The sequence below is a fragment of the Penicillium digitatum genome, chromosome 4 (genome assembly GCF_016767815.1).
Source record: "Penicillium digitatum chromosome 4, complete sequence".
NCBI lineage: Eukaryota > Fungi > Ascomycota > Eurotiomycetes > Eurotiales > Aspergillaceae > Penicillium > Penicillium digitatum.
The window spans coordinates 3,089,345-3,113,707 of NC_089387.1; the positions used below are offsets into that span (position 1 = coordinate 3,089,345).

General features: G+C 49.1%; 9 protein-coding genes across 9 annotated transcripts; 4 read left to right on the forward strand and 5 right to left on the reverse strand.

The window, feature by feature from the left end:
• Positions 1-55: 55 nt before the first annotated feature.
• Pdw03_1046 (Recombination/repair protein Rad50) lies at positions 56-4,281 on the forward strand (the record flags this gene model as incomplete). The annotated part of the gene is made up of 5 exons (XM_014679292.2): positions 56-77; positions 182-209; positions 294-384; positions 447-4,220; positions 4,273-4,281. 5 exons carry the CDS (start codon positions 56-58, stop codon positions 4,279-4,281), a joined length of 3,924 nt encoding a protein of 1,307 aa, XP_014534778.2.
• A 375-nt stretch (positions 4,282-4,656) lies between these two features.
• Pdw03_1047 (mitochondrial 54S ribosomal protein mL61) lies at positions 4,657-5,232 on the reverse strand (the record flags this gene model as incomplete). The annotated part of the gene is made up of 1 exon (XM_014679293.1): positions 4,657-5,232. One exon carries the CDS (start codon positions 5,230-5,232, stop codon positions 4,657-4,659), a length of 576 nt encoding a protein of 191 aa, XP_014534779.1.
• A 796-nt stretch (positions 5,233-6,028) lies between these two features.
• Positions 6,029-9,595, forward strand: Pdw03_1048 (Leucyl-tRNA synthetase; the record flags this gene model as incomplete). The annotated part of the gene is made up of 4 exons (XM_014679294.1): positions 6,029-6,103; positions 6,163-8,663; positions 8,733-8,931; positions 8,993-9,595. The coding sequence occupies 4 exons, from the start codon at positions 6,029-6,031 to the stop codon at positions 9,593-9,595; spliced, it is 3,378 nt and encodes a 1,125-aa protein (XP_014534780.1).
• A 370-nt stretch (positions 9,596-9,965) lies between these two features.
• Pdw03_1049 (Pyridoxal phosphate-dependent transferase, major region, subdomain 2) lies at positions 9,966-11,667 on the reverse strand (the record flags this gene model as incomplete). Its single annotated transcript, XM_066099787.1, has 8 exons — positions 9,966-9,996; positions 10,072-10,281; positions 10,339-10,506; positions 10,575-10,654; positions 10,710-10,915; positions 10,970-11,372; positions 11,451-11,492; positions 11,542-11,667. The coding sequence occupies 8 exons, from the start codon at positions 11,665-11,667 to the stop codon at positions 9,966-9,968; spliced, it is 1,266 nt and encodes a 421-aa protein (XP_065957514.1).
• Positions 11,668-12,438: 771 nt separating this feature from the next.
• Positions 12,439-14,403, reverse strand: Pdw03_1050 (Genetic interactor of prohibitins; the record flags this gene model as incomplete). The annotated part of the gene is made up of 3 exons (XM_014679297.2): positions 12,439-13,895; positions 13,949-14,225; positions 14,302-14,403. 3 exons carry the CDS (start codon positions 14,401-14,403, stop codon positions 12,439-12,441), a joined length of 1,836 nt encoding a protein of 611 aa, XP_014534783.2.
• A 333-nt stretch (positions 14,404-14,736) lies between these two features.
• Pdw03_1051 (Sde2 N-terminal domain) lies at positions 14,737-15,639 on the reverse strand (the record flags this gene model as incomplete). The annotated part of the gene is made up of 1 exon (XM_014679298.1): positions 14,737-15,639. The coding sequence occupies one exon, from the start codon at positions 15,637-15,639 to the stop codon at positions 14,737-14,739; it is 903 nt and encodes a 300-aa protein (XP_014534784.1).
• A 220-nt stretch (positions 15,640-15,859) lies between these two features.
• Positions 15,860-16,721, forward strand: Pdw03_1052 (40S ribosomal protein S10b; the record flags this gene model as incomplete). Its single annotated transcript, XM_066099788.1, has 5 exons — positions 15,860-15,865; positions 16,005-16,039; positions 16,098-16,147; positions 16,238-16,398; positions 16,455-16,721. The coding sequence occupies 5 exons, from the start codon at positions 15,860-15,862 to the stop codon at positions 16,719-16,721; spliced, it is 519 nt and encodes a 172-aa protein (XP_065957515.1).
• Positions 16,722-18,689: 1,968 nt separating this feature from the next.
• Positions 18,690-20,180, reverse strand: Pdw03_1053 (Peptidase M20; the record flags this gene model as incomplete). Its single annotated transcript, XM_014679301.2, has 3 exons — positions 18,690-19,629; positions 19,682-19,996; positions 20,065-20,180. 3 exons carry the CDS (start codon positions 20,178-20,180, stop codon positions 18,690-18,692), a joined length of 1,371 nt encoding a protein of 456 aa, XP_014534787.2.
• Positions 20,181-23,198: 3,018 nt separating this feature from the next.
• On the forward strand, positions 23,199-24,137 carry Pdw03_1054 (uncharacterized protein; the record flags this gene model as incomplete). Its single annotated transcript, XM_014679302.1, has 1 exon — positions 23,199-24,137. The coding sequence occupies one exon, from the start codon at positions 23,199-23,201 to the stop codon at positions 24,135-24,137; it is 939 nt and encodes a 312-aa protein (XP_014534788.1).
• Between the last annotated feature and the right edge of the window lie 226 nt (positions 24,138-24,363).

Sequence of the window (24,363 nt, forward strand, 5' to 3'; positions counted from 1 at the left end):
TTGATAAGGATAACGGACAACGGGCTCAAACGTCCCTCCAGAGCTGTTGGTCAAAATGTACGTGATGATCATTCCCCGTCTCGCGTCACGATGCTAACTGGGTTTTAGGTGTAAGTGCAACAGTTCTATACCTCGGCAAGAAAAATTAAAACGGCTTCAACGGGCATCTAACATAATATAGCAAAAATTGATAAACTCTCTATCCTGGGGTACGTCTCTCCCAACTTTTAATCCGCGTGCAACCACTGCGGAGAGTACTTGAACTTGTGCTCATCAAATTGCGCTTGTTCTAGAGTCCGCTCCTTCGATAATACTCGCAGCGAAACCATCCAGTTCCACACACCCCTCACGTTGATTGTCGGATATAATGGCTCGGGAAAGACGGTAGGAAATGGCGAAATGGGCGACTAGGATTTGCGAACGGCAGAGAACTGACGCAGGCCTAGACCATCATTGAGTGTCTCAAATATGCCACAACAGGCGATCTCCCTCCGAATAGCAAAGGTGGTGCTTTTATTCATGACCCGAAACTATGTGGTGAGAAAGAGGTACTGGCTCAGGTAAAGCTGTCATTCAAGGCCACTTCCGGAGCGAAAATGGTTGCCACGCGCAGCCTACAACTTACGGTCAAAAAAACCACTCGACAGCAGAAGACCCTAGAAGGCCAGCTGCTTATGGTCAAGAACGGCGAGCGCACGGCTATTTCATCGCGAGTGGCTGAGCTGGACCAAATCATGCCGCAGTATTTGGGTGTGTCAAAGGCCGTGCTGGATTCGGTCATTTTCTGCCACCAGGACGAAAGTCTGTGGCCAATGAGTGAACCGTCTGTACTGAAAAAGAGATTTGACGAAATTTTTGAGGCTTTGAAGTACACCAAAGCCATTGATAATATCAAAGCGCTGCGAAAGAAGCAGAATGAGGAGCTTGGCAAATACAAGATCATGGAGCAACACGCGAAAGAAGACAAAGACAAAGCCGACCGTGCTGAAAAACGATCTGTCAAGCTTCAAGATGAAATCGAGGCCTTGCGCGAAGAGACCCAGCGGATGTCGCAAGAGATGCGACGCGTCGCGGAGCTTGCTGATAAGGCTTGGACGCAATCAGAAAGTTTCGCCCAGGTCCTCGGGGCTCTCGAGGGCAAGCGCATCGAAGCCAAAAGCATCCAAACTACCATTGACAACCTTAAAAGACATTTGATTGAGCTTGATGACTCCGACGAATGGCTTGAATCCACCCTGGAGCAATTCGAAACGAAGCAGGTCCAATATCAGCAACAAGAAGAGTCACAAAAGGAAAGCTATATGGAGATCAAGGACCAGATCGAGCAGACTAGGCACCGCCTTGGCCTAAAACAAGCCGAGAATGGAAAGTTTGAGAACGATAAGGCCAATTTCGAGCGCCAGTCCCAAAGGCGCCAAAACATGATCAACGAGATTGCTCGCGCCAACAACATTCGTGGCCTCGGCGAGAAGATAGATCAATCTGAAATTGACACCTTCATGCAAAAGATCAAACGCCTTTTAAGAGAACAGAACCAGTCCTTGGATCGCGTGAAGCGTGAAGCCCAGAGAGAGCTCCGTGAGGTCCAGGAAACGCTTAATGAGATTGGGCAAAGGAAGTCCGCACTTCAAGAGACCAAGAACGCGGCGAAGCGACAGATTGCCGCGAATGAAAACGAGGCAACAACCTATCAAAAAAAGCTCAATGAAATCGAAGTTGATGAAGGCTTCCAAGCTGCGCTTGAGTCAAAGGTTGAGGATATTACGTCAAACCTTGAGCACGCGAAAGATCGAGCCAAAACTGCGTCCTGGGATCAAGATATTCAGGATGCTAATGCGGAAATCCGTCGCCTGGAGGATGAAAACTCACGATTGAACTCCGAGCTCATTGATTCAACCAAGAAAGCTGGAGAATTGGCTCGCTTAGATCACCTCAAGAAAGAATCGAAGGACCGTGAACGCAGTCTACAAACGATGAAAGGAGCTTATAGCGATCGCCTTGAGAAGGCCATTGGCTCAGACTGGAAGCCTGAAACACTGGAGCGAGGCTTCCAGCAAGCTCTCGATATTGAATCAAAGCAAGTGGCCGATGTAGAGCGAGAGCGCGACGGCGTGAGTCGAGAGTTGGAGCACGTAGAATTCAAGCTTAAGACAGCCAAGAAGAACCTCAAGCAACAGCAAAAGGAACTTGATGAATGCGTGAAGGAAATCCACAACGCAGTCGATGCAGAGCCTTCCGAGTACCCCGAAATTGTGAAGGAACGCCAGGCACAATATGATCTCGCTCGCAAAGACGCTGATCAATATGCCGGAATGGGAGAGTATCTTACCAAATGTCTTGATGCTGCTAAGCGCACAAAGTTGTGCCGAACATGTCAAAGATCGTTCAAGAATGAGGCGGAACTTCAGACCTTCACAAAGAAGCTGGATGCCCTAGTCAAGAAGGCTGGCCTTGATGCCGAAGACGAGACCCTGAAGAGCCTCGAAGAAGATCTCGAAACCGCTCGCGCCGCTAGTGCATCCTACGATACTTGGGTCCGTTTGTCGGAGACTGTCATTCCAGAGCTGGAACAAGAAGAGCAAGAATGTGAATCTCAGCGTGACCAGCTTCTGGAGAAGTTAGAAACCCAGGATGGAAAGGTCAGCGAGATGACAGAAAGCAAACGTGATGTCGAAGGTCTTGCTAAGACAGTGAGCACTATTGCGCGTTACGATGTCGAGATTAAGACGATCAGATCGCAAATCCAAGAGCTTTCTACAAAGCAGCAAGACTCTTCAACTGCTCGTACCCTGGAAGATATCCAAGAGGAAATCGCCTCCAACAATGAAAAGTCACGGGAGTTGAAAAAGACTTTAGCGAAAGTGACAAATGAGAAAGAAATGACGCGGTCAGAGATCAACAAGCTCGAGCTTGAGTTCAGAGATATGAAGAGTAACCTAGACAATGTCAAATTCCAGCTGGAAAAGAAAGCGGACCTGACTGTCCGAATGGAAGAATTCAAGAAGCTCAATACTCAACAGCGGGACGCAATTGAGAAGGCAGATCGAGATATCGAAGGTCTCACGCCAGAATTGCTTCAAGCCCAAGCCCGTTATGATGATATCAGCCAGCGAGCCGACAAGCGTGAGCGAGATCTGCAGCACGAGATTGGTCGGTTATCTGATAACATCCATCAACTTGACCTTGCCAACGATGACATAAACTCATACAATCAACGGGGAGGCCCGGGCCAGCTTGAACGAAGCAAGAAAGAGCTTCAAGAAATTGAAGCTGAAATTAGCAAACTCGAAGCCGATCAAAGCGAGATCACAAGGGAGATCAACAAAATCTCGACCCAACTCAAGGACAGTGAAAACACAAAGCGGCAGTATTCCGACAACTTGACATATCGCCAAGCCACTCGATCTCTCAACACAGTTGTTGAAGAAGTTGAGCAATTAGAAGCCCAGAATGCCGAAGTGGACCGAGGTCGCTTTAAGCAAGAGTCAGAACGCTGGACTCGTGAACATAATTCCCTTGCTGCTAAACAGGCGAGCAAGATGGGCGAAATGAAGTCCAAGGACGACCAGTTGATGCAGCTGCTGGCAGACTGGAACACAGATTATAAGGATGCATCTTCGAAATACAAGGAATGCCATATCAAGGTCGAGACCACTAAAGCCGCCGTCGAAGACTTGGCTCGATACGGTGGCGCTCTTGACAAGGCAATCATGCAATATCACGGCCTAAAGATGGCAGAAATTAACGCCATCGCTGGCGAACTTTGGCAGAAGACCTATCGTGGAACCGACGTCGACACAATTCTCATACGGTCCGACAACGAGAATGCCAAGGGCAATCGATCGTACAATTACCGTGTCTGCATGGTCAAGTCAGGCGCCGAGATGGATATGCGAGGCCGATGCAGTGCAGGCCAAAAGGTTCTGGCTAGTATCATCATTCGTCTTGCCCTTGCGGAGTGTTTCGGTGTCAACTGCGGTCTCATTGCACTTGATGAGCCCACCACGAACCTGGACCGAGATAACATTCGCTCTCTGGCGGAGTCGCTGCATGACATTATCCGCACTCGTCAGCAGCAGGCCAACTTCCAGTTGATTGTCATCACGCACGATGAAGAATTTCTGCGCCACATGAAATGTGGTGATTTCAGTGACTACTACTACCGTGTTTCGCGCAACGAGAGACAGAAATCAATTATTGAGCGGCAGTCAATTGCTGAGGTATGTCTTCAACTTGCTCTCCGAGCAACTCTTCTTGCTAACAATGCTCCAGGTCATGTAACACTTCTCGCAACTGCGCCCTCTACTTTCAATCGTTCAGACACTTTAATGCTTTGCCTGAGGCAATCTCTTTCTCCGATGTGTTTAAGGCCTTGTTTAGAACAAAGACTTTGGTGTTGGACTAATCAAATGATGTTGAATTTACGTTTTATTGCTATTGCTTTTTGATACCTATGCGACTCTATCTATTTGAGCATTCACTAAATCCGAACAACAAGAGATGCAACATGCGCATTAAAAAAAATTCCCAAGAAATAGTACACAGTCGTAAGAGGAAAAAAATGCTATGCTACAGACAGCTGATTTCTCAGGACAAAGAAATCAGTTGGATGGATCAATCGAATCCAATGACAACACTGAACAAAACGGAACTATCTTACACTTGCTTATCCACCTGGCCTCTGGCTTCAGCGAGCATGCGCTCCTGATCCTTCTTTGCCTGCCGGATAGCCTGCACTCGCTGACGGTCCGGACCAGACCTCTTCTTGATATCCGCCAACTTCTGTGACAGCGCAATATCCTCGCTATTAGCAGGGACCACCTTCGCGCCCGTCATGGCCTGCACACGATCCCAAATCTGCTGGTATGTGCGGTTCTTGATATCCAGGACTGCCGATTTCTCGTTGGCCTCAGGGGCCGGGGCAAGCTCATCGATGACCTTCTTTTCGTTTGCGAGAGCCGTTGCAGCGCTGCCGACACGTTCGGCAAAGTAAATTGTCAATGCTGCAGGCCCTTGCTGGTCGGAGGTTTGTGTCACAGTCATCGGCACACCCGGGTTATGATATTTCAGTCGTGGAAGGCAGTTACGCCAGAAATGCCGCGCGCCTCCGTGGCCCTGGTCAATCTTGCGTGCATATGTGAGGTGGAGTCGGGTGACGGCTGGAAATTCTTTTGATGCGGAGGTGAGGTTGGGGAAGATGGCTGCACCTGTGCCAATTTTGGTCTGGAGCATCTGGAGCAGTGAAATAACAAGTCAGTTGATTGGACATATCTTGGCTAGACTGTAGGAGACAACGCGAGCTAAGACTCGGAGGTTGTAGAGTCGGAGATCTCAAGGAACGGGCTTTCGGCTTACTCTCTGGCGAGAAGAAAATTTGAATTAGTCCATCAATTCTGCATTAATTTCAGAGAGCCCCCAGAAGAAGAGCTAAGAGAAGCTGTACATACAGTTTGCAGCTTGCGAAGCCGCTTGAACAAGTTGACCATGATGAGGGGCTGTTTCGCACAGGGACTGGCCCTTATACGACGAGACGTGTGGGTATATGGATAAAGCGAGAGTAGGAGATTAATTGGTAAGATTATTGCTCGAGAACAGGTAATTTATGGCCAAAATCGCGAGTTTGTTGTTGGGGAAATTTATCGAAGATGCGCTTGTCGGCGAAGAAGTTGCTCCGTGATAGTCACGTGTGTGACCACCAATCTACATCTGGTATTGATCAGGTCACATGTAATTGTTTGGTTGATCCTCATTCTAGAGACCATTAAGAACTGAAGCTCATCTAATGATTCAATTTGCATATATGTTTTGAGTCCAACCCCTTAACGATCATCTCCTTTGCCCACCAATCCATGCAAATTTGCAAGATTCCAAGGACATTCAGAGTGTGGAGCCCCCCCGTAAAATACAATACGCTCAGATTACCTTGACTCACAAACTGAACAAACTGATTTTATATCTCGCCCCGCGCTTCTTTTGTTCCCCTCCGCTCTTCAAGGGAATTCTAGGCCAATTCTGACAATCAGGAAAAATGGCCGCCGCAGTTGCATCTGCAGCTGAGCTCGATCCGAGTAACAGCTCAAAGAACACCCTTAAACTGGAAAATGTTGATACGCCCCTCCCCCACCATGGCCGATTTTAATTTACTAATATTTCCCCTATCAGACTGAAAAGCGAGACACCTTAGTCGCAATCGAAAAGAAGTACCAGGCACAATGGAAGGACCAAAAGATTTTCGAAGTCGATGCACCCTCGTTCGAGGAAGCACCCCAGGGCGTCATGACCCCCGCCGAGCTCCGTGAGAAGTACCCCAAGTTCTTTGGTACTATGGCCTACCCTTACATGAACGGTACTTTGCACGCCGGACACAGTTTCACTGCTAGTAAGGTGGAGTTCATGGCTGGATTTGCCCGCATGGAGGGCAAGCGTGCACTTTTCCCTCTGGGCTTTCATTGCACTGGCATGCCTATCAAGGCCTGTGCCGATAAGCTCGCCAACGAGGTGAAGAAGTTCGGCCAGGGCTTTGAGGGATACAACGAGGAGGCAGAGGCTGCCGAAGACCTAATCGCAGCTCCCACACAAGAAGTTAAGACCGAGGCAGCTGAGAAGTTCTCCGGCAAGAAGAGCAAGGCCGCCGCCAAGACCGTGAAGATGAAGTACCAGTTCCAGATTATGCTTGCAATTGGCGTTCCCCTGGAGGAAATTCACAAATTTGCCGACGCTGCCCACTGGCTCGACCACTTCCCTCCTCTTGCTATCCGTGATCTTGACAGCATGGGTGCCCGCGTCGATTGGCGCCGCCAGTTCGTCACCACCGATGCCAACCCCTACTATGATGCTTTCGTCCGCTGGCAAATGAACCGCCTGCACGAACTCGGCAAGATCATGTACGGCAACCGTTACACCGTCTACTCGCCCAAGGACGGTCAGCCTTGCATGGACCACGACCGCACCGAGGGCGAGGGCATTGGTCCCCAGGAATACTCTGCTATCAAGCTCCAGGTTAAGGAGTGGTCGCCGAAAATGGCAGAGCTCGTGAAAGGAAAGATTGAGGATGACGCTAAAGTATACTTCGTTCCAGCCACCCTGCGCCCCGAGACCATGTATGGCCAGACTAGCTGCTTCGTCGGCCCAAAGATCAACTACGGTCTATTTAAGCTGAAGGAGAAGGAATACATTATCGTCACCAAGCGTGCTGCCTGGAACATGGCCTTCCAGGGTCATTTCTTCGGCGATAAGTTCCCTAAGACTCAAGACGAGCTCCCACAGGTTCTTGAGGTACAGGGTTCTGCCTTCGTTGGAACACTGGTCAACGCACCTCTCTCTTTCCACACCGCAGGTATCCGCATCCTGCCCATGGAGAGTGTTTCGGCAGCTAAGGGTACTGGTGTTGTCACCTCTGTCCCCTCCGACAGCCCCGACGACTACGCCACCTTGGTGGATCTGGCGAAAAAGGCCGAGTACTATGGTATTCAGAAGGAGTGGGCTGAGCTGGAGATTTTCCCGCTCATTGACACTCCCACTTACGGTAACTTGACCGCCCCTGCTCTGGTCAAGGAGCTGAAGATCAATTCTCCCAAGGACGTCACCCAGCTTGCTCAGGCCAAGGATCTGGCCTACATGGAAGGTTTCTACAAGGGCACCATGCTAGTTGGTAAATACAAGGGCGAGGCTGTCAGTGATGCTAAGGACAAGGTCCGCAAGGACCTCTATGACAGTGGTGAGGCCTTCCCCTTCGCCGACCCCATGGGCAAGGTTGTCAGCCGCAGTGGTGACGATTGCGTTGTTGCCTACCTGGGCCAGTGGTTCCTGAACTACGGCGAGAACGACGCCGAGTGGCAGCAGGAGACCTTGAACCACGTTGTGAACAACCTCAACACGTACTCCGCCGAATGCAAGAACGGTTTTGAGAAGAATCTATCGTGGCTTAACAGATGGGCATGTGCCAGAACCTACGGTCTCGGATCCCAGCTGCCATGGGACAAGCAGTTCCTGGTTGAGAGTCTGAGTGACAGTACCGTCTACATGGCCTACTACACCATCGCTCACCTCCTTCACGGCGACCGGTACGGTAAAACGACTGGCCCCCTGGATTTGACTGCGGAGCAGATGACCGACGAGGTTTGGGACTACATCTTCACAAGACGGGAGATTAGTGACGAGCTTGTCACTAAGAGTGGAATTAGCAAAGAATCTCTGCAGAAAATGCGTCGTGAATTCGAATACTGGTACCCTCTTGATGTTCGTGTCTCCGGCAAGGACCTGATCCAGAACCACTTGACCTTCTTCCTATACATCCATATTGCTCTCTTCCCCAAGGAGTACTGGCCCCGTGGTGTTCGTGCTAACGGCCACTTGCTCCTCAACGGCGAGAAGATGAGCAAGAGTACCGGCAACTTCCTGACTCTCAAGGATGCCGTCGACAAGTTCGGCGCCGATGCTACCCGTATTGCATTTGCCGATGCCGGTGACAGCATTGAAGATGCCAACTTCGAGGAGTCTGTTGCCAACAGTAACATCCTGCGTCTCCACACCTTGAAGGAGTGGATCGAGGAGGTTGCTAAGGACGAGACTCTGCGCACTGGCCCTGCTGATGCCTTCGCTGACAAGCTCTTCAACAACGAGCTTAACAGCCTTGTTCGCGAGACCCAGAAGCACTACCAGGAGTAAGTTCACATTTGAATGCTTTGCATTCCAAGTAATCCAATGACATTGATGACTAATCCTTCATCTAGCACCAACTTCAAGCTCGCTCTCAAGTCTGGCCTATATGACTTCACTAGCTCCCGTGACAGCTACCGTGAAGCTTCCACCGCTGCTGGAGTGGGTATGCACCGGGATACCATTCTGCGCTACATAGAGCTGCAGGCTCTGATGCTGGCACCCATTACTCCTCACTGGGCCGAGCACATCTGGCTCGAGGTTCTCAAGAAGGTTAATCCCCCCACCCCTCTCTCTCCCACTTCATGCTCGATCTTGATCTAACCCCATTTAGTCCGAGTCCATCCACTACGCCCAGTTCCCTGTCGTGCCAGAACCCTCTCCTGAGCTGACCGCCGCTCAGAACTACGTCCGTAGTACCGCAAGCAACATCATGGGCTCCGAGGCCAACTTCACCAAGAAGCTGTCCAAGGGCAAGGCCATTACCTTCGACCCCCGTAAACCCAAGAAGCTTACCATCTTCGTTGCCAAGAAGTTCCCCAACTGGCAGGAGAAGTATATCGACCTGGTGCGCGATTCCTTCGACTCGCTGAACCTCTCCTTCAATGATAAGGAGCTCAACGCAAAGGTTGGCAAGTTCGGTGAGATGAAGAAGGCCATGCCTTTCGTTCAGAACCTGAAGCGTCGTCTGGTCAACGCTGGCGAGTCCCCCGCCACTGTCTTTGATCGTAAGCTTCCCTTCGATGAGTTCGCCGTTCTGTCCGAGATGGTGGGTGGTCTGAAGCGCACCTCCGGTTTCAAGGAGATTGAGATCATTGCTGTTGATGAAGGTGGCAAGACTGGTGAGGTTGTTGGCACCGGTGAGAAGCGTGAGGGTCTGTCGGGCGAGAATGCCGTGCCTGGAACTCCTACCTTCCAGTTTGTCAACGTCGAATAAACGACCTTTTTTTTTGAAAAATGCAGTCTCGTTTGCCAGTTTCAAAAGATTATGCCTGATGACTTCTGCGAAAAGTAAATGAAAGACCTGGCATATAGCAATTTACATTTATCACTTTTCTATATGCGAATTCAATGAATAATTCCATCATGACATGCCTCGTAATTTGGGGGACTTAGCCTGTGCAGGATACACCACTACACTTTCAAGATATCAACCTTGAACGTCGACACCGGTGCTGTGGCAGGACTTTCACCGTCAGTCACGGACACACTGAAATCAAGGAATTGACCGGCTAGTTATTGCCATGTTCTTCTTATTCCATATTCCTACCGAATCTTCAAGCCTTGAGAGTGACATGGAGAATACCTCATGCAATCGACCTTAAAACACTCAACAACCTGTAAATATCCCACAAGGAATCCCTAAGTCAACCGACTGAACCAATGCATCGCAGTAATAAGCAAAGGACTCACCTGTTAAGACCTTCCTTCAATGTGTCTTCTTCCTGCGAGAAAACCAATCGAAACCACCCAATCTCCATCGAATGCTCTTCACCAGGATGCAAGAAAACACCAGCATCGACAAGCCTCTGTGCAAGGGCAAATTCCCGATTCCGCGGGGAAAGAGCGCTGTCAGCGGGGAGATAAGGGGACAAGTCGATGTAGACGAAGAAGCCAGCGTTTCTGATGACCGGATTAGAGGAGAATTTGAATTTTGTCTTGCCCGATTTGTATACTCACCCGCCCTTGACATAGTCGATTCCCTCCTTGTCAAGCACCGATGTTGTAAGCCGGTAGGCTGAAGCGAGCCTCTTTCTTGCTTTGGCCCTGAAGTTCGACACAAAAGCTTGGTCTTCTAGAATCGCAGTGCCAATCGTCACCGCTGCTTGTGAAGCACCGTGGAGTCTCCTATATAGAGTTGTCAGCTGTGCGACCAACGAGGTCTGGTGTTTTATGATGCTAGATAAGGATCTCACAAGATTGCTTTGCAGGCCTGACGAAGCTGCGGGTTCTGGGTCACCAAGAAGCCGAGGTGAAGACCCCCAGAAGCAAAGTCCTATGATGATGGTGCGTCAAATTCGTTGCCTCTATTGAAAATGTCGCCTACATACCTTGCTAAAGCCATATAACACATGGACCAGATTAGGATCTATCAACCCCGTAAAAGCTAGCGAGGTGATTGAAGTAAATGGCACAGCCTCAGGGTCACCGGAATCAAACACACAGGAGGCGTAGACCTCGTCACTGATGAGATGGAGATTATGCTTGCTGCAGAACCGGGCGATAGCCGTGAGTGTCTCGACTGGGTAACAACGACCTGGAGGGAGGTAGTTGGTTTAATTCAATGAAACACGCGACATCTACAACTCACCGACCGGATTGTGCGGGTTGACAAGCAGCACAGCTCGGATCTTCTGGCCCCGGTCCTTAGCAGCCTTCAAAGCTAGCTCATACTTCTCCACAGAAGCAGGAGAGAATGCCTCTTCCACGGCTGTGTCGGCATAGACCATTCGAACGCCAGACTCAACACCGTAGTCTAGCTCAAAGCGGCCGTATACAGGTCTGCTGACGAGGATACCATCCTCAGGTTCTGCGAGACTATATCCCAGCATACTGCCAAGTGAGGTCGGAGAGTCTGCAACGAATACATGCTCGGGATCAATTGGGGCATGTGGTTTCAGTATATTGTTCAAATGAACGGCTGCCGCGGATAGCAATTTTGCAGTTGTTGGTGCACTTGAGCGGTAGCTGATAGAATCTTGTGTAAAGACGACCTGGGAGAGGTTGTTAGGGTGAATTCTTTTGGCCCACTAGCACCATATTGGCATATAGACGAAAGTTGGAATCTGCACCTTTTCGTTAATATATTCAGCTATCTCAACTCTCATTGGTTTCTAGTTGGTAGTTAGCTTTTGGAATCCTGCTTGTGGGGGATACAGATACATTCTCCGCCATGCCAAATGAGATGAGACCCGTTGGATTCTCCTCTGGGTCATAATTTTGGGTAAGACTAAAGCGCCAGGGCTTAGCCAATTCCCTAACATTCTCACTTCCTCGGGAAGACAACATCGTGGGATAGACTGTTGAGTGAAACACTATAGAACAGTCCACTAAGCAGCATGCCAGATGTAGATTTGAAGAAATCTTTTCAAACGTTTCACAACTTGTCAAAAGAAATTGGGAAAACTGTCTAGATCTTTTCATATCTGGGAAATGAAGCCATCTTTATGGCTTCCCTTCCATGTAGATTCATCTACCCCTCACTACCGACTTTAAATTTGTAATGAGAAGTAAGAGATAGAAACAAGAAGAAGCATCTAAAAGAGCGGTGTCAATCCTAAGCACTTGCTTCTCCTAGATTCCGTTGACTGTGAATGTAACCCAAATTAAAATGCCATCCTAGGTTGCAGATTTCTCGAATTTGTATGGCGGAAAAAGTGATAGAGACGTCAAACTGCATCGACGCTGCTAAAGTCGATTCCGTAGGAGCTTGGTATATGCATAAGGCGATGTAGGTATAAAAGCAATCAGGCGTTATTTGAAACGACCACGAATTCACCAGGATTTTCCACAGATTGTGAAACTCAGCTTGGATATTGCGGCAACATCAAGTCGGGGGAAAGAAGATTAAATGAAGGGTCAAAGACTGATCCCAACCCCCACCAGCGGAGGACCGTGGGGGTGAGCACTATAACATATATTGTACAACGTGCACCTGAACTCGACCAGGGAGATATTGGAGGCTATGCAAACAAGAGTGTTGTACATTAAAGAGAGGAGAAATGCCGAACCGCTATGCTAAATAGCCTAATGTACATATCTAGATTACCCAAATCACAATCAATATCTCGTGCGCGGTCGTTTGCGCTTGTCGATTTTCTTCTTCTCTGCAATAAAATTCCAACATTCAATCGGACGCCGAGACCCGATGTGCTTCCCGTTGGGAGTGAAAACCTCGACCTGCGGATAGGAAGGTTCGTCTTCGGTGTCCCGCTTGCTGCGAATTTGTATACTGAGCTCGATCCAACCGCAGCCCTCGATGAGAATATCTGCCGACATCACGCGGTATGGCAATGAAGGAACTGAAATTCCCCTGTCCTTGACAGCTTTAGCGAGCGAGGTAGGAAGATTTGAGTTGGTGGTATCCCACTTCAAGTCGAATTTACCGGCGGAGGCCATGGCACTGCCGGTTCCTTCTTTCATAATAACGGTCCCCCGGTATGGGGTTTCCTCGGCCTGCGTCTCAATGGCTTTCTGGGTGTTTGTGATGTGAGACTCGAGAGGTAGGAAACTGGCGGACATGACGGTATCTTGGGGATTCACCGGTGTGATGCGAACAAGACCGCCACCAAGCAGAAGAGACTGGCCGGGTTTAATGGTTAAACGTTCCGGCTTGATTCGCTTCGTCATGATCAAATCACGCTTGTGTTCATCCTGAACAAAGTCTTCCAGTAGACCACGTTCTAGGCCGGGCAAATCAATGACCTCGCCCTTTCCGCGGCCGAATGGAATACGGATAGGCGAGACTGTAGTGCCCGGAAGGGAAGAAACCACTGGGAGAACAGGATATAGATCCTCACGAGGGGCAGGGGGCAGAAGGCTATTGGGGTCAAGAGGGGTGGCCTCTCGCTGGTTTGGAATCTCCTTTTCATCACGGCGGCGTTGAACCCACTCTTCGATTTTCTCCACATTTCTGGAATCCTTAGGGAAACAAGCTTCAATGAAGCTGCTCTTTCCGACATTAGCCTTTCCAACGACCCAAATACCGCCGCCATGCTCTCGGATCTCTTCCTTGACTTCCTTCGTCCACCAGCCACGGTGCGCACTAATCATGTGCACGTTTCCCAAACGGGCCTCCCTCCCTGATCTTCCCAAAGCTGCACGGAGCTCTGTGCGAATGTAGGCCATCTTCGAGTCTACTTGCTCCTTTGTTGCGGCCAAAAGGTCTGAGCGCGTGATGATAAACGAGAGTGATGGAAGCTTTCTCCCGCGTTCGTATTTCTCATTCGTAGATCGTCGGTTCCGCGAGCGTTGCTCCTGCAGCATTAACGCCCAATGAATACGTGGAACGAGAGACAGTGGGAAATCTGCGGCATCGATGATATGGTAAACACGGTTGTTTTTGTACGGTGATTCCTCCAGATAGTGTCGTATGGACAGAATAGTCGGCTTAGGCGAAGATACTGCCTTGTTGTGGTGTATCAAGTCGTGACAACGATCGCAGACTTCGGTGATTCGACCCGTGGACCCAAGGAAATTGGTCTCGGGATCGACAGCTTCATCCGGAAAAGCTCCATCTTTGGGTTCAGTTAGCAAACAGCGCGTTCAAGCAGTAGTCTAGACGTCCCACCTTGAATGGGTTGGGGTGGCACCGCCTCCTCGATAGCATCGCTCTGCTCTGCGCTCAAGTCATGTACCTCGGTGGATAACATGTTATTTGGTCGATTAATGTGTTCAATTGCTTCCTTTCTCACGGCCAGTAGCTTTCGAATCTGCTTTCGTGATGTACCATAGTATCCTGGCTCGTTTGCTTCAACTGTCTGGGAGAATGCGCCACATCCTGGACAGCACACAGGAAGGGAATCGGCTAGGGTGTCGACTTGAGGCTTATATGGGGGCTGTTCTCGCTGAAAGCGAGTTGTTGAGAAGCATCGACATTGCCTACGGACGTTCTCACGGACTTTGGATTGTGGCGCGGCGCACGATTGTGAAAAAAGCAGTTGAGCTTGGGATCGAGGAATCGACTTTGGGAGCAGACGCAGCAGATTCAATCTCGGGTTTCTGAACATTGCGACTCGAGAGCATAGCGACATGACGGCTTCTGAAATTGCGGAGTTGCGGAGCTTTTTTTTCGAGAACAGTTATCTATTATCTATCGATAGCGTATAGGGCAAGTTCGGGCCGCCGTACAAGCATAGCCAATGCAGCGCAGTCTGGGAACAAGAACATTATTATGGGAATTAGACCAAATTGATGGAATTGATGGCAGTGGAACGCTTTTTTCTTGAAATCTCCTGTCGGAGTCTGAAATTATCGACACAGAAGGCGCTGAAACACAGATACGCTAGAGAATCCCTGAAAGTAGTAGAAAAAGAACGCCGTCGTGAACCATGGTCCAAAATTGATGATGAGAGAATATCAAACACGCGCCTTTCCCTTTCCCTTGCCAGATTCGTTTATCTCCTCATCAGAGTCACTCATAAACTCGTCATCCTCATCGAAGCCTATAAACTTCCTGGGTGTAGCCTTTTGAGGCACAGAGGATCCGGGATTGGATGATTTTCCGTTCCCCTCGCTCTCTTCATCCTCGCTGGATGAAGCATCCTCCTCACTGCCCTCATCACTGGCGCTAGTGCTGGATCCGCCTAGGATAGCGTCGCGAAGATTGTCTGTCCATTCTCCATCCTTCACAGCCCGTAAAACTGCCTCACGGGTCTTTTCGCTCATTTCTTCTCTGTCTTCCATCCACTGTCCATCCAGCTTCTGTCTGCCGTTGCCGTTCTTCAATTCGTCCTGGCGTTTTTCGGCCATCTCCACCACGGATTGCCATCGGCGCTGGCGTTCCTCTTTTTCTTTCTTGTCCATTTCTGGCTTTACAGCGAGATATTCCGCGAGTGCCTTTGCTTCGTTGACGGTGCGCAGCCGGCGGCCATCAAGATTACGACTAGAGCCATTGTTGTCACCTTGATTGCGTTTGCGCTTGCTGGACATGCGGCCACCGGCGGCACGCAGCTGGGATCCGAAACCACCTTTTCCACCACAGACGGGGGCAGTCAGGCGAAGAGGAAGGAGTGTGGAGGTAAAGACGCCATCGCGGGTCGGGAGGAATGATTCGACACATTCGGAGCTAGCCGTGAGGTGTTTGTTGTTTGTTGTAGTAAGGACGAGTGACTGAAGAGAAAGGAATGGCGGGAGATATGAAGCGATTTTGACCGTCAGGTCTGATGTGCTCGCTGTCGATGGCAAGGTGAACGAAAGTGTCGCCGGCAGCGACAGTCCTGGAAAGGTCGAGAGCAGAACGTTGACATTTGAGGAAGCCATGTTGGGTGTGTCAGAAGCAGTTCCCTATAATGTAGTAGGAGCGCGTGGTTGGCGAGTTCTGTGTTTATTTGTAAGGAAAAAATACTCTAATAGGCTTGAAAGGTCGAAGATGTTGCGATAAGATCAAGGATCGGGGCGGTCGTAGTCATGATGACTCAGCAAACACGTTAGTCAACGGAGAATGGCTAGTTACTTCTCACGTGATACTCTAAATTATGCAATGGCGGTAGATCATGTGATCAGAACCACAAACTGATTAGGGTGCGAACCCTACAACCAAATCGGACCGTCGCACTTTTCTCGCAACGAAGCTCCACTCTTCATCCATCATTTAAATCAACCATTATTCTCGGGCGTTGTCAAAGCGATTCCCCGACTTGCACCAGGAACTCGCGACAATGTATGTATGCTTGTTTTTTTTTGCAATTATTTTGACAGATCCACTAACAATGGCGCAGGCTTATCCCCAAGGACGACCGCAAGAAGATCCACGAGTACCTCTTCCGTGGTATGTAACGATGACCCTCGTCGACGTCCCCGTGACCTTGGGACATTGCGCTCCGTCACCTTAGAGCGGATACACTAACCTACATTTTAGAGGGAGTGCTCGTGGCCAAGAAGGACTTCAACCTTCCCAAGCACAGTGACATTGACACCAAGAACCTCTATGTCATCAAGGCCCTCCAGTCCCTGGACTCCCGCGGCTTTGTCAAGACTCAGTTCTCGTGGCAGTACTACTACTACACCCTCACTCCCGAGGTGCGATTCATCCACGTTTAACACACACATATGCGTAAATACTGATTGAATAACAGGGTCTGGACTACCTCCGTGAGTGGCTCCACCTCCCCGCCGAGGTTGTCCCTGCCACCCACATCAAGCAGCAGCGTTCCCACGCTCCCCCTCGCGGCATGATGGGCGGTGAGGAGCAGCGCGGTGAGCGCCGTGGTCCCCGTGCTCCCCGTGAGGGCGGTTACCGCCGTCGCGAGGAGGGTGGAAAGGAGGGCGGTGCCCCTGGCGAGTTCGCTCCCTCTTTCCGTGGTGGCTTCGGCCGTGGCCGTGGCGCTGCTCCCCAGGAGTAAATGCTGAGAGGCACTGATGTCCTGTCAACCACTTCTCGGTCAATCTAGAGTTTTGAGGGTGCATCCGAATTTGGCTGCCGGACTAGGGGTTTCTTGAAACGGGCCTTACCCTCGGTGCACCTCGTTCCAGCTTCATTGGGACTTGGGGATACAGGGAACAAAAAAAAATAAAAAGAAATTCTTGTTTCCACCAGGTTCAACATGTAAAATGATGCAGAGTCATGTTGATTGATTTAATGTCAAATTCATCACTTGACGCGAAGTTGCTACTCGTAATCCTCGTGTAGGTTTTTTCATCTAGAGCAAGTAAGCTCCGACGATGTCGTTTTTGAAAAGAGTACCCGTTTAAAGGCTGGTTTCATTCAGTTGGGCGAGGTTATAGTGCAGACAGGACAGTTACGTCTAGCATTCTTTATCTGATTCTTAATCCAGAGATTAACTCTTAACAAGGAGAAGTTGTTTACAACATATGGGAGGTGGATTCTTTTCTAAAGCTCCCCTAGAATATACTTATCTGCAACCATGGTAGTTCTCTGTAACCCTTAAAAGAAGTGGGTAGAAGTGTGGTCATCATAGATGATGGAACTCTTACCCCTCGAAGTACAAGTGAACGTAACAGAGGATCCTAAGGCGTTGAATAGAAGCTTTGGGTAATTGTACAAGTACAAAAAGTCTTTAGCAGTGAATCATGATACTAGTAAGAGATAGACAAGAGAGAAGAGGCTAGTTATAGGAAGGTGGCAAGTTAATTAAAACATCAGCAGAGATCACTTCCCAAGGGCCTTGGGCATCTGACTAAAGGGAGAGGTTTCCCTCTTTGTCTTGTCACGGATGACAGATGATTGCGTTGTGGATGCCTTGAATGCCTTTCGGAATTCATCCCTCTCTCTCTCCCTCCCTCTCACTAGACTATTTCCTTCCCAATCGACTTTGTTCCCTTGAACTTTTATGGTGCTGTGAGGCTACAATTTTCAAACCAACTGTACTACTTCGATTCCAGTAGTGAAAATGATCGGCAACTCTCAACTTTTCCTCTTCGGCCTCGAGGGTACTGAAATCGTCCTCCCTAGCTCGGACTCTCTCAAGATCCACACGGTCATACATGGGTGGTTGATAAGAAGCTAAATGGAATCTCTTGCCAGATCACGCGCGAAGACCTTAACCGTGATGGTTACAGTGGGACTGTGCCATCTTATACGATGAGCAAGTTCTTGTACTACCAGGTGGGGACCTTCCCCGAGTCCGCCTTTATGAGAATTTACTCCCAAGTTCCGATCGGAGAAACCCAGTTTCTAAGCCCTGAAGTTCGAACTCAGCAAGCAGTCCCGCCTTACCAGCACGGTGAGGTCATGGCATTGAAAAGGTTCAAAGCAGGTGGCTGCACAGGCGTTCCCGAGCTTCTTGGGTACAGTGAAACTGTCCAAGGCAGGGATGGACTCGTACCTGGAGGGTATATCACGTACCTCGTCTGGGATAAAGTGCCAGGCGAGTCGTTGTCGAGAGAAATTTTTTGGTCATTTAAAGAACACGAGCGAGAGTTCATTCGTCGAAAGTTTCAGGCCGCTTATGAGTCAAGTTTCCAGGATGCTTACTACAGGTGAAGCTAACATAAATCATAGAGCTTTGGCATCTTTTGGCTGTGTGTCTATGATAAAAACCCCAGCTAAGTAACCACCGCTTGTAGGCAAGTCTTATTGGATATTCAAAGGATTAGACCAACCCCTTCTTAATTAGACCCTTGATAAACCTACAAGATCCTTTTTTATTTAATTTGAAAAGGCAGTACGATCTCAAGGCATCCAATGTCAACGCCTAGTTAATGCTCACATAGAACGTAAGCCTAGATCAAAACTATGCCCTTCTCTGGAGAGCTAGAGCCGGAGAGAATTTAAAATTCTCTCACAAACTGACACAAGACCTACGAGCTATGTGTAGGGCCTTTCTCTCACGCTGAAGTGAGTCCCCGTTTCACGAGAATCTCTTTCGGTCATAGCGGACCACAGCCTGCAAAATGACAGATGCTCCAGTCGCGCAATCATCAGCTGTGGAGAACTCCTCAGGGTGATGACTGAGACCATCCCTGCATGGAATAAAGACCATGCTCGTTGGGACACGCTTGGAGGTGAAGACACTGTCATGGCCAGCACCACTCATGATGGTTCGCACCAGTGACTTTGTATCCGCAACAGAAGCACCTGCCACAATAGCCTGAGCTGACTGCTGCACACAACCAATGCAATCTTCATGGAACTTCGCAGCAGGCGAGTCGAAATCAAGAGTCCACTCGACGCGGCAGGGCTTGTGGATACCAGCACCCTCAGCGGCGGCAATGGCATCGAAGGCAATGCGCAGCTCCTTCTCGACTTCGGCCACTAGCTCTGTCTCAGGCCCACGGATGTCCAAGCTAAAGTTCACCTCTCCAGGAACTGTGTTAACGCTGCCGGGCTTTGCCTCGACAATGCCAACACTGGCCAGGCAACCCTTCGAAGATGCCACTTCCCGTGCTCTCACCATCATTCGGGCAAATGCATAGAGGGCGTCTGCCCGATGCTCAAAGGCGGTGGTGCCTGTGTGTGTATCTCGACCGATGACGTTGAGACGGAACCATCTGTAGGCCTGCACCGCTGTCACAACTCCGACTCGCTGGTTTGCCGATACTAGGTACGGGCCTTGCTCGATGTGAACTTCAAAATGGGCGGCCATGGGTGTCGATTTGTACGAGCACGGAATATCACCCAAGTAACCAATCTTCTGTAGGGCACTCTTCATGGTCTCAGGTGCTGATGCTGCCGTGGGAAGTGATGCCACGGTCGGCACTTCTTTAAGATTATGCGCATGTGCCAATGCGATACACTCGGCCCATACACCACTTGAGATCATACTGATTGGGAATCGGGCACCCTCCTCGCTGGTCATGGTCAGTGCTACTCTTTGTTCCAAGTTAAATCTTCGGATCTTACTTGGTCCAGTCGACAACTCCGACTCCGCCCTCTGTCTCAAGACCCATGTCGTTCATGGTCTTGATAACTTCCATACCTGCCAACACACCCAGGATACCATCGTATCTCCCACCAGTCGGTTGTGTATCGAGGTGACTGCCGATGAATGTGGCGGGTACATCCGCTCTCCGACCAGGACGAACAGCAAAGATATTTCCCATCTCATCGACGGTGACGTTGCACTTGAGATCCTTCATTGTCTGAACGAACCAATCACGGACCCTTTTGTCATCTTCTGAAAGCGCCAGGCGCTGCATGCCAGTATCTGTGGGTCCACTATCAGGTCGCCGAGGTTTGTTAGTGGTCGTTCTTCAGCAACCATTGAAAGGATGGATGTAGCTTACTCTCCCCATCTGATTCCGGATCCCCATTGACATGAGTGATGAAGGTCGTTGGCCAGGCGTTCCTTATTAGCTCTGAGGGCCGAGACCTCAGTCTCGGAGAGTTCCGTTGTCAACATAGCTTGTATTCGTCATGAAGACAACTTTTGAGCAGGCATTCAAACCACAGGCTTGGTGGATTGAAGACACGTTCTTGAGAGAATTCGTAAACAGTGAGAACAGGCCACTCTGCAGCGTCCTATCGCTTTAAAAATGAAAGCTGGAGGGCTTGGAGTACTTTGGATGGTCACTGATAAGAAGTGGAGTTGGGCAGACAAAAGTCCGCAATCGTGCGATAGTCCCCAGTTTATTCCCCCGCAATATGGAGGTATCACCATGTTACTTCCTCAACCTTGGGGTTGGTAGGAACTCCATTTTTAGGATTAACGGACTGTGACAAATGTCCAATTAAAGCTACGATAGGATACAACAAGGCAAGTGTATTTGTGGTACCTAACATGAAGCTGTGCATAGTTTTGCATAGATCGAAGGCATTTCAAGCGTGTAGTTTTTCTGGGATTTTGGGCTTGTCCCTCTAATAGGTTGCTGCAATGCATGTGATGTCCATTTTTTTAGGTAAAAAAAAAACGAAGAACGAAATAGAAGAGCCCATAGAAAATCCGTAGACCCAAATTCCAGTGTGACTCGTTTGCTAATCCTCGTTATGTCGCCTTCATCTTCTTCTAAAGGATGTGGTTGGGATGGCCCAATGCATCAACGTGATCTGATCTCATGACCTATCTAGGCATTTCCAATCAAGAGAGTGTCAAATCCAATCTTTGGATACTAGGACCCGTTCTGATATCTGGGCCTTTTTAAGTTGGCCTTTTGAAGTGTTGGAAGCAGTCACATGCTTCCTGTTTGCTCCGAGGACGTAGTCTAGCAACCTGTAGATAGTTCCTCTCTCTTCTCCACGCATCAAGAGATTTTCCAGATGCACCTACAACTTCAGAGTAGACTGTATTAATCTCTATCAGGAAGGCTTCAAGGTCAAATACATAGGCGTCATGGAATGTCTTTCAAGTCCAGGATACCATGATTGAGCAGAGACTAAGATCAAGACTTTCTGTCATAGAATGGGCAGGTAGGGTTGATGCTTTTTCCCTGCGCAAAGTGTCCATTTGAATGGTAGAGGCGGGAAGCTTCCATCTCCTGAAAATGTCTTGGGACTAGTTGTTTCTTATTTTGTGTAATTGAGAATGAAGTCGTTTTTCAGGTCCAATCCAAGTTGTATGATTTTCAGTTCTCATAAAACCCCTCCATTCTCTCCTCTTCTCTTTTCACGTCTCATCTTTCACCTCACATCTCACCTCACCTTTGAACAAAACCACCATCGAAGTGACCCCCCTATATTTGTAAAAAATGAAGGAATGTTGTGGTAGTTTTTTTATTTAAGGTGACCCGAGCCCTTGCCTATAAAAGTATCGTTTATCACCGTTAGTTATAGGGCGCTCTAAACGGTGCTAAGAGCGCCGGGTTTCAATAACAAAGGAAAATTCGTTGCATTAAATAGCTCTATAGCTGGTTTTTAGGGGTATTCCTCCCCCTAGTGCTCTTAATAAGGTTTAAGGGCCCTATAGATAAAGAAGGTGATAATTCTTATTGGACTGCGACATCGCCCATGGACGGGCGGGTGGGCATTTGCCCACGGGCCTTTTCAGCAAGTAGAATTTCTTAACCTTGTGACCTACATTCTTTATGTTTTTTTTTTCTCTATATTTTCAAGTAATTTTATTACACATCTAATAACTTAATTATACTATCAATTTAAGAAGAGAAGCTTGTTTTGTGACAACAGCTTGATATTGAGAGAGTGCTGATAATTTCAAGGAACATGTAGCTGCCGCAAACGAGGCTAATAATCGGTCTGCTTCCACCACCTCTTCGGCCTCAGGGGAAACCATTTCGAGCAGCCGCATCACCTGCTGCCCCGTCTTCCCCTGTCGATGAGCCCTTCCCCACCAGCGAGCCCTCTGAGTCTTCTCCGCCAGTGCTAGAGGAGACTAAGACCGAAGAGTTGATATGTGATCCAGTAGATACTTCAGGTCCTTTCGATGAGCTTAAATGGCTGGTAATTCGACATGCTGTTTGATTAAGGCATAGATTCAGGTTCTGTTTACCGTGGAAAAATGGGAAATAATTGTTTGATTTGATACCTCCAGCCGCCACGCTTCTCACGTTTCTTTCACTTTCTGGCCACGACCCTGAAAAGTGGCATTTGATCGGACATCCAAAAAAGACATACAGACGGAAAATTCCTAATAAACATCGTGTTGCTACCTAAAATGTTACCAAACTTACGTCCTTTTTAGCCAAATGAAACGGATTTACAGAGTCCTAAAAAATTGTGAGGATACGCTTTCTTTAGTGGACAAGGTGCTGTTGTACTTCGAAAGTCACGCAACACTATCCGATTGCAGTGAAATTCTGGTTCTCCGAGAAGAGTGCCAAAAAGAAACGAAAACTGTTCAACGATAAAATAATCGGACCACTACCATCGTACATCTTACACTCTAGGTAGTATGTTGTAGGTATCTAGATGCATTTAGCAGTCCCCGGGTTACTTGGGTTACTTAGGGCATGGGTATCCACATGAGGATCGACATGCATTTATGAACCAGGGTCTTGGTAAAGATTTTCTGGAACATGAACGAGGGAAGAAAAGATTCTTCGAAAAAAAGTAAATTTTTTGAAGCTGAACTAAACCCCCTTTTTATAAAAAATCAAAATTAACCCCCAAAAAAGCAAAATACCCCTGTCCGTAATAACAGAATGTGGCTGTATGCCGCACAGTGGTTGCCGATCACGTGAAAATTTGCCTGAACCTCAACCAGTGGTTGACAATCAATTTTTTTTTCCCCGAGGGGCAAATAATCTCCTATATGCTATATCAATCGAAGGCCATACACAGCACGCACCTGTGTCCCCTGCCTTCAAGTGGAGGTGGTCAATTCCCGACACGAGATCCCATATCGCACTTCAAAGGCCGCCAACCACCGACGGCATTCTAGTCAAAGGAACGCATATTAACAACCCTATACTTCCACACTTCAAATTCACCCGAAAGCCACATCGACTCCATCAAGAACGGAACCGAAATGTTCGAAGACTTTTCCTTCACATCGCCGTCGTCGCGACCAGCCCGTCTCGCCCTCGACTTGGATGACCTTCCAATGGTCGACAGCGACAGCAACCTAATTTCGCCACTTTCCTCTCGCTGTCCATCACCACAATCCCAACGTTTCCGCAACATCTCGCGCTCACGCTCCTCTCACTTCCATCGCAACCAACAACCTCCAACATCCGTCCCCTTCCCCTATGACTCGGACCACAAGCGACTATCCATCTCAACCCTAACCCAAAAACTACACGAACACACCCTTGCAGCTCCAACGGGCGATCTTCAAAACAGACACACTCACAACAACACCCAAACCCGACACGGGAGACACACACCCGGCTCCCGCCGCTACCCAGGCACAGGATGCGTCCTCACACCCCCAGACACAGATCACTCCGACGACTCCGGCGTCGGCGAATGTCTCTCCTCGCCCTCCGCATCCTCAGTGACAAGCCCCACATTCATGCCCCCGGACCTCCTCTCTGACCTTCCGGACTTCGGCCTCGGACACCCCTTTTACCCACCACCCAATCCATACCACCAAGACGTCCGCAGGCAGCGCGAGCAGATCTCTAGATTACAATGCAACGAGTCGGAAGTCGAGGCTATGCAGCGCTCATTGCTAGACGACACCTCTTCCGCACCGGACTGCTGCGACGAAGACGATCGTCATCCTAGCTCGTTGCCGCCGCGGTCTTCACCGCGGAGGAAGGCGATCACGCTTGCGCGGAGCCGGTTTGGGCCGGATGGTATCGATGGGAGGGCGAGGAGGAAGAGTTCTTCGGCGGGGGTTTTGGCGAGTCGCGTTGACAAGAGTCATTACGGTGGGTTTGGGAAGAGGAATGAGCAGGGGCTCCGGAGGAAGAGCCTTGTGAGTGCTGCTTTGGCTTCGATGGCTGAGAGAGATGATGATTGAGTGGAGTTATGGTTCAAGTCAAGGTTGGTGATGTTGGATTCCGTGGATTCTGCCTGCATGGCTTAGAGTTTTGGTTATGTTCGATTTGATACCCGCATAAAGAAAGATAGAAACACTGATCGAGCTGATTAGCGAATATAATGATCTTGACATCTTCCTCTACTGCAGTAAGGTTTTCAGTGCTACATTGATAGTGGTCGTGAGCGTTGTTTTTAATGAATTCTTG